The sequence below is a fragment of the Branchiostoma floridae genome, chromosome 14 (assembly GCF_000003815.2).
Source record: "Branchiostoma floridae strain S238N-H82 chromosome 14, Bfl_VNyyK, whole genome shotgun sequence".
Taxonomy (NCBI): Eukaryota; Metazoa; Chordata; class Leptocardii; order Amphioxiformes; family Branchiostomatidae; genus Branchiostoma; species Branchiostoma floridae.
The window spans coordinates 1869642-1878945 of record NC_049992.1 but is presented as its reverse complement, the minus strand read 5'-3'; the positions used below and the strand labels follow the sequence as shown (position 1 = coordinate 1878945).

Here is a 9304-nt window from a genome sequence, read left to right as displayed (position 1 = left end):
TTTTTGTGGAAAAGTACCAGATAGTAACGAAATTTAAGGGATAATAAGTCGACTTTACTTTATTTTGTGATATGGTCCGCAATCTCAGATTTCAAATGATGACGTCACAAATTCATTTTTTTTCATGCGTATGTTATAATATATAAATTTGATAATTCATATTATACAATTCATGTAAAACAATATGGGAAATACATATTATGCATATTGCTGAAACCGTAAATATTGTCAAATACGCATATTAGCAGTCCATGGCAACACTAAAAAAATACATTTTTGCCAATGAAAATGTCAGAGTAGATTTTGCTAGGGTACATTTTGAGGCTCTAGCCTCTAGCAAAAGCTAGTCAGGCATTATGCTACGCAAATCCGGCGCGGGATTAAAAAAATACTCAAAAGCCTCCTCCCGGTCTGTATAGTGTAAAATCATTCTTAACGGCCGAACAGTCGTCTGATGTCATCATTAAAGTCATACCCAAACATCTCATAATCTGCCCCAAACTTCTCCTTAATCCGCCACAAGTCTTCTATAGGTATTTGTTTGTAAAAGTCCCAAAACAGCCTATCGCCTTTCCTCTGTCGAACTTCAGGGAGTTGGTCTTCCCTCCCGACGATTCCAGCCTTTCTAAAGAAAAGCGGGTAGTCCTGCGCTATTGTTTCCGTGTGTACGATGAAATCATAGTCGATCTGAAAATCAAGCACACTTTATTATCATTATTTTCTTAAACTTATAATGCAATTTACACATCATGTTAATGTATGCTCTTTATGCAATTTAACACTATTCAGACGGGACTTTTTTTGGCACTCCCTGCCCTCGGTGGGGGCTAATCCCCCCCCCCCCCCTTCGTATTTTCAAAACGGCTTATTTTACCCTCACCACATTTGCAGGGGGTGTTATGCTCGTCGAGTTTTATGATTCCTGATTTTTTCATGACTTTATGACGTAATGTGACGTAATTATGACGTCATTAATTGATTTTTGGGCTAAAACGGGGAATTCCCATAATACCTAAATATTTCACCCAAAAAGTTACAGATAAAGGTTTCTTATCAATATTTAAGTGTTATAAGACTTCTGTTCTCAAAAGCCGACGCAACGACGTCAAAATGACGTCATAAAATGACGTCATCTGCAGTTTAGCTATCCAACATCTTGAATTAACAACCTTAAATGTCTTGAGGTACATTTTTTCAACATAAAACGCTTAAAACCCATGAAAATTAAATGAAAACATGAATGTTTTCTGTAAGAAATACCGAGTAGTGATGAATTCCGAGTGAAAATAAGCTGGTTATACTTTTCAATTATTGTCTGCCATCTTGGATTTTGACCAATTACGTTATCTCATTAGCATTATTTATGAATATTTAATCATAAATGTTTAACTAAGATGTGTTAGGTATTAAAGAAATCTGAAAAGAAGTATAATTTAAAAAGGAAATCTTAAAATTCTCATCGTTTAAACTTAGATTAGTGATCTTTGTAAAATATGCCTTTCAGAAACCAGTTGCCATGACAACAGGAAAAATTTTAAACTTACTTTTTTTTGTAAATTGTTGCCAACAATATTCTAGGAAAAGTCACCAAGTTTGATGGTTCTAGCACAAGTTGTTTGGGAGCTATACGACGTCAAATTTGGCTCATGTACTTTTAGCCGCAACCCCCATCCCCGTCTGGATAGGGTTAAGGTTAAAACTGTACAACGATTAACAGTGGAGTGGGTTTTTTTTTGGGGGGGGGGGGGGGAGTCCGGCTTTATTCCGTTAACGACAACACCTACTTTACCATTCTACGTTGCTATGACGTATGCTCACACATTATGTAAGATAAAAAATCTCAATCGGCATTTATTTTTATCTTACCCTTTCTAGACATGTATACTGTATATACAACGGTTTTATCTTGCGAACAGGGTATCGTACGTTTGACACTCGGCTTTTTTTTAATTTTTAAACGTGCGGGGTGGTCCGTGTGGGGAAGGGGGCATACCGCAAATTGACAAATATGTCGTAAACGTTTATCGGTTCTGTTGCAAAATACACTATATGCTATACAGGTATGGATTATACTTAGGTATTCTCCCTTTTTATCCCTTTTTTATCAAAATTGTCCGAGTGGATTTTGTGTAATCATTTAATGTTTTTAACTGTGGTGCATTTGCAACGAAAAATTTAAAAAAATGTCGTTTCTGATGTTTTCGGCCCCGAAAAATAAAAAAAATCCTAATTTTAAACAAAATCCCCTCGGATAATATAAGGTTGGCTTTCATCCTTCAGAATATCATGATTGAAGGTCTGGTTTCCAGCTGGGCTTAAACCCATGAAATTAACACCACTTTTTTAACCAAAATGTTTATTTCTAACCCAAAATCTGGTATGTAGAAAAACAAAATCATAAGTATCCAATGTGTTTCAAGTAGTACTAAAATTATGTGAAGTTTATTCTAAGTGCGACCGAGCATTCAAAAGTTACGATCATGTGTGTAAAATACTACTTTATTACAAGCCTGGGCCGCCTTAAGCCAACCGAGAGAGGTTAGGTAGCGGAGATAGTAGTGGTCGGCTTTTTCCGGCTTGCTCTTATCAGAAGGCATCGCACTTTTTTGTGTTTCTTTTTTTGTTGTTGCGATTTTCCCTTTCTTTCCCCTTCGGAAAAGCCCTGCATTTCTTTTTAAATGTGGCTTTTCTAGTTATTCTGTTTTATCTACTTGCTATTATACTTTTTCTGCATACACTGCCTAACACATGTCTGGTGAAATCTGCATTTCTACACGATCAACAAAGTTTATACAAGGAGCCTAAACGTTCTGAAAAGCGTTTTGAAACATACTGGACATCACAAACGTAACATTACCCTTCTATATTACACCTTGTTTTATATCGCATGCTTGTGTGTAACTTTGTTTTCAAATTGCCATTGAGGGGATCGGCGTAAACTCGTCATATAGATAAAAAGACGTTGTACCGTTTATAGAACTTTCTTGAGTTGGCTTGACCGTGCAAGAATTTTTAAGCTAACTCGAGGAAACGCTGAATAAAGTGTGTATTTCATATTTTGGGCTATATCTACAGTTTAAAAACATAAAACATCATGAAGACAACAACGCCGGAAAAGTCACAATGTCGCCACTATTGTTAATTTCCTCAAAATTATTAGAACATGTTTAAATCTCCTAGACGTCCAATTTGAGGACCAATAGGGGCTGCACGAGCAACCTCCTTGGAGGAGCTCTACAGAGCACCTCCATGGAGGTTGCTCGTACAGCCCTCCAGCTCCACGAAGCGAGCTCTACGCACTCATGAATGCAAACACTTAGTTCTCGTTACCTTCATGATTTTTTTTTAATCCATGGAGAAGCTTCTCTCGTAGAAGAAAAACAAACGGGGACGGGCTGAACTAGCACCTTCAACAAATGCGAACTATGAATGTAAATATTTGGTTCACGTCACCATCAACAAATCGGTGTTTAGGGTTCTATACAGGGGTACTGTAAACAACAAACACACGGAGCCGATAGCTGATCAAGCAGCTCCACGGGCTATATGAATGTAAACACTTGGTTCACGTCACCATCAACAAATCGGTGTTTAGGGCTCTATACAGGGATACTGTAAACAACAAACACACGGAGCCGATAGCTGATCGAGCAGCTCCACGGGCTATATGAATGTAAACACTTGGTTCACGTCACCATCAACAAATCGGTGTTTAGGGCTCTATACAGGGGTACTGTAAACAACAAACACACGGAGCCGATAGCTGGTCAAGCAGCTCCACGGGCTATATGAATGTAAACACTTGGTTCACGTCACCATCAACAAATCGGTGTTTAGGGCTCTGAGATACTGTAAACAACAAACACACAGAGCCGATAGCTGACCGAGCACCTCTACGCACTATGAGTATAAACAAGGAGGTTACATATCATGCGGACAAATCAATACTCATTACCTAACGTACCATTGAATTACCCAATAAAGTGAATATTTTTTTCTTCAAGCGGATTTTTGGTCACAAAATGGTGAGTTGGGAAAAGTAGTCGGAATTTATCGGTTCGCTCCCTTCACGTGGTGACCCAACCTCTGCTAGGAGAATAGATACCTGTTTGTTTGCCATTGTAAAGAATGAGGAAACTTTGCACCTTCATGCTAAAGCTGTTATTGGTTTACTCAAGGAGGTTTAACCTCCTTGGTTTACTTCAGCCCTGTGACAAGTTTGTAGAGATCTGTTAGTCCACTACGAAAAAAAAAACACATATGGCTTCATAAAGATATAAATTTAAACCTGTAATGAGAAGATCTCCAAAGCCAGGGGTGCCTGTTTTTATAAGAATATAACGGCCTTCATAAGAGTTTAATGGAATATGTACGAATTTATAGTTATTTTAAACGATTCATTACCAAACAACACACGGATTTGAATTCAAAAGAGGTTTGCGAAATGCACACGATATTTTTACGATTAGTAGAGCTCGTATGAATTCCGTAATCCTAATCTCAAAGAAAGTTCTTGGTGTCTGAGAAGAAATCAAAACAACCCATTCATTGAATGAAGCGGTTTGTTGGCTCTCGCCAGGAAAGCTGAAAGTTCGCACCTCCGTGCTAATCCGAAATCACCCCAGAGCGCGACCATACCACGCCAGGACACTGACGCCGGAAGCAGCTGGCTGACTGGCGTATAACTTTCCAAGCAGATGTTGGTGGAGTAAAGTGTGACCAGCCCCGGGGTCACTTTTCCCCGCTGGTCCTACCGGCATATGAGAAGTTGACAATGTTGAATAGTCTACCAACCTGTACATGCTTGCTTGGAGAGTGGGTCATGTAGTCTGGTAGAGCAAAAATGATAAAAGCTCCGTGGAAAGAGTAATGTCAAAGTACACTTTGCGCAAACTATCTTTGACTACTAGTATTGATTTAATATTAATCTCAAAGGTTTTAATATTGAACACGAGTTTGTAAGCTCCTCACAATTCAGGCAAAAGACACTTTTTGTGCTCACTACACTCCTTCGTCTGAGTTTGGTACTTATTAACCTTATCGGCCATTGTAGGATCTGCTTGGAGATTAAAGAAACACACGACTTCATTCATATTAGTTTTAAGGAATCCATACGATCTTTAGAGCTCGTATGAATTCCGCAAATATTTCCTGAATACACCCCTGTTAAGACAGACATGGTACATGTTTGCTTCACCTTCAAGAAATGATATTCCACAAACCACCCCCTTCCCGCCACACTCACAGACACAAACACTACTGTAACAATAATTTTCCCTTTCATGGCAAATTAAAACAACCCGTTCATTGAATGAAGCAATCGGTGAATTGTTTGTCGCTCTCGCAAAGAAAGCTGGAAGTATCCCTGTATAGAGCCCTAAACACCGATTTGTTGACGGTGACGTGAACCAAGTGTTTACATTCATATAGCCCGTGGAGCTGCTCGATCAGCTATCGGCTCCGTGTGTTTGTTGTTTACAGTATCCCTGTATAGAGCCCTAAACACCGATTTGTTGATGGTGACGTGAACCAAGTGTTTACATTCATATAGCCCGTGGAGCTGCTTGATCAGCTATCGGCTCCGTGTGTTTTGTTTTACAGTAGCTCTGTATAGAGCCCTAAACACCGATTTGTTGATGGTGACGTGAACCAAGTGTTTACAGTCATATAGCCCGTGGAGCTGCTTGATCAGCTATCGGCTCCGTGTGTTTGTTGTTTACAGTACCCCTGTATAGAGCCCTAAACACCGATTTGTTGATGGTGACGTGAACCAAGTGTTTACATTCATATAGCCCGTGGAGCTGCTTGATCAGCTATCGGCTCCGTGTGTTTTGTTTTACAGTATCCCTGTATAGAGCCCTAACCACCGATTTGTTGATGGTGACGTGAACCAAGTGTTTACATTCATATAGCCCGTGGAGCTGCTGGATCAGCTATCGGCTCCGTGTGTTTTGTTTTACAGTAGCTCTGTATAGAGCCCTTTACACCGATTTGTTGATGGTGACGTGAACCAAGTGTTTACAGTCATATAGCCCGTGGAACTGCTTGATCAGCTATCGGCTCCGTGTGTTTGTTGTTTACAGTACCCCTGTAAAGAGCCCTAAACACCGATTTGTTGATGGTGACGTGAACCAAGTGTTTACATTCATATAGCCCGTGGAGCTGCTTGATCAGCTATCGGCTCCGTGTGTTTTGTTTTACAGTAGCTCTGTATAGAGCCCTAACCACCGATTTGTTGATGGTGACGTGAACCAAGTGTTTACATTCATATAGCCCGTGGAGCTGCTGGATCAGCTATCGGCTCCGTGTGTTTGTTGTTTACAGTATCCCCGTATGGAGCCCTAAACACCGATTTGTTGATGGTGACGTGAACCAAGTGTTTACATTCATATAGCCCGTGGAGCTGCTTGATCAGCTATTGGCTCCGTGTGTTTGTTGTTTACAGTATCCCTGTATAGAGCCCTAAACACCGATTTGTTGATGGTGACGTGAACCAAGTGTTAACATTCATATAGCCCGTGGAGCTGCTCGATCAGCTATCGGCTCTGTGTGTTTGTTGTTAACAGTATGTTTACATTCATAGTTTGTAGAGGTTGCTTGCTCTGCTCTCCGTTCTGTGTATCTTTGTCATTTACGATATCTCCATAGAGCCCTGCCAACAATTTGTTTAAGGTGCTAGTTCAGCCCGTCCCCGTTTGTTTTTCTTCTACGAGAGAAGTTTCTCCATGGAGTTTGTTTTTAATTCATGAAGGTGACGAGAACAAGTGTTTGCATTCATGAGTGCGTAGAGCCCGCTCCGTGGAGCTAGAGGTCTGCACGAGCAACCTCCATGGAGGAGCTCTGTGGAGCTCCTCCATGGAGGTCGCTCGTGCAGCCCCTTCTCTTTGAGGACTTAGCCTTATTTTAGAGGGCAGAAAGTTAGATAATGTAGTAAGGTACTGTTTTACACGTAAATTAAATTTGTGTTTGTACAAAAAAAATGATGATAGCAAGGCCACAGAATCATCACGCTTTCACTATTCCATGCCACGTAAGGGTAAAAAAAAAGGTGAACAACCTATGACATGCCTCTGGAATACTCCTATAGTTGTTATACTTTCTGTAATCATGTTTTTAACCATATCCCAACAAAGAAAAAAGTCCATTCTTGGAACTGGAAATACATTATATAAAAATTCAGGCAAATGAAAAGTTTGTTCGGGCAAGTACATTTTTATGCACTTGCCCGAATTTTTGAAAACTCGTCCAACCTTAGATTATAATCGTCACTTGATGACTGTGGGAAAATGTACTCCAATTTACCTTGAAATTTATCTACAGTAATGTTTACTCACTTATTACATCTTTCTTTCTTTAAAGATGTAATTTAGGTCAATATTGTTGTTCAATTACCTGAACATGAAAAGTTTGCTAGTGAAACGTCTTTTTCTTCATAATCTAACAAGCGAGTCCACCTTAGTACTTACATGGCAAGGGGCACATAGGTCGGAGATCAACTGCCAGTGCGGATCTTGCCAGTCTGTTCTGTTCGTACCAACAGCTTTAATGAAAGCAGGGAACGGAACTATTGGATATGACTTGTTGTCACTGCCTTCGGGTAGCATCCCCGAATGTCCAATCTGAGTAAAACAATATTTTGAAAATGTATACAACAACCAAGTATAAACATTCCTGCAATGTCATAAAACTGCTGCGCATGCATACTTATTTAGACTTTATATCCATCTGGGAAATCCTATTCAGACCGGTCAGTCCTGGATCATGGCCGGGGAGGAGGTCCGCCAACTCCTGTAACTTTTCAACGAATTATCATATCACCACCGAGCTATTATGACGTAATATGACGTAAAATGACGTTATAAATAAGACTGTAATGGCTGGACCATGGAAAAGGGGTATTTCCAGAAAACTTCATAATATGCTACAAAAATATAACAGTAGATATTCGAATAATAGTTATTGTTACGATTTGTGTTGACAATATCAACATCAATGACGTCAAAATTACGTCATAAATTGACGTCATGCACATCTAACATGTTTGAATTTAAAAAAACATCAATTTTTAAGCAATTAATCGCAAAATTTGTTCGGTCATATGGTCTGCCATCTAGAAATCCTGCCCGATGACGTCATCAAATTAACAAAATGTATTTATATCTAATTTTGAAAATGATTCTAGATAATATAGAATCATATTATGTGTATGTGTATATGTATTATGTATATGTGTTAAAATATCAGTAACCTAGCAAATAAACTCGAAAAATACAGTACTAGTACCGAAATTAGCGATTGTCGTCAGAATGCCTGTCAACAAACGGTTGTCATGACACAAAAAAAATAAGGTAATTTTACAATCTTTGTGAAACTGTTTCAACCTTGTTTTAAGAAAAATTGCCAAATTTGGTTTCTGAAGCGTTCTTTCTGGCGTTATTCGACATAAAAGTTGGCGCAAGCCTCAAAAGCAACCCCAGGTCTGAATGAGGTTAAATCTACATTAGCTAATTTCTTTTATGGTGAGGGCCGTTGTAAATTGAGCTGGTCAAGGAAAGATATAAGGCACAAAAAGAAACACTACTATATTCAAGGAAATTGTTTACCTTTGCTTTGATAAACTTCTTTCAATATTTTTAATCTTGAATATAGACATCTAGGCTGACTATGAGTACTACTAAGATTCATTAGACTGATACTTACCTGTGTCTTTGAGGTGTTTGAGGAAAGTGTTTCCAACATAGAGTGGTATTGTTTTCGATATCCAAATCGCGACGGTGCGTAATAAAATTTGTCCTCCCATGCTGACGCCAGCCTGCAGGAGAAAGGAAAGCTAGTTTAAGATAGACGCAATAAGGCCACACCGACTGAATTTTATGGATGGCGTCCGCGCGCGCTTTAGTTTTCACCTGTTTGAAAAAAAATACCTCCTCCAAGGCTCCACATAAGTCCAGAAATTGCCGACCCAAAGGTCCAGCAAATGTCTGTCAGAAAACTCCCCAAAACGTGCTAATTAAAAGTAAATAGTGCTTCTTACAAAAATTATAAAGCATAGCTGGCAATGGTCTGCCTTGAAGTGTTTTGACCCAGATTTGTACAGTCCTACAGAGCCTAAGTCTACCCTAGTCTCTTTTGGAATACCAACTATAAGTATAACTACTGCATATTACTAGGTATCAAAGCTATGGTGAAGACAGTTACAAGTTGCAAAATATTATGTAGTTCAAACTTGACAGACTGAGAGGCTGATCTTTGCTGAGATTTAGTTCAAGCAAGGATTTGAAAACAAAGGCCTTGATACAACATC

At 39.2% G+C, this 9304-nt stretch overlaps 1 protein-coding gene across 1 annotated transcript; it reads right to left on the bottom strand.

The window, feature by feature from the left end:
• Positions 1-7: 7 nt before the first annotated feature.
• Positions 8-8981, bottom strand: LOC118430762 (carbohydrate sulfotransferase 12-like). The gene is made up of 3 exons (XM_035841782.1): positions 8701-8981; positions 7467-7619; positions 8-687 (listed from the first exon to the last, which is right to left on the bottom strand). Exons 1-3 carry the CDS (start codon positions 8737-8739, stop codon positions 433-435), a joined length of 447 nt encoding a protein of 148 aa, XP_035697675.1. The 5' UTR covers positions 8740-8981; the 3' UTR covers positions 8-432.
• Positions 8982-9304: the final 323 nt, after the last annotated feature.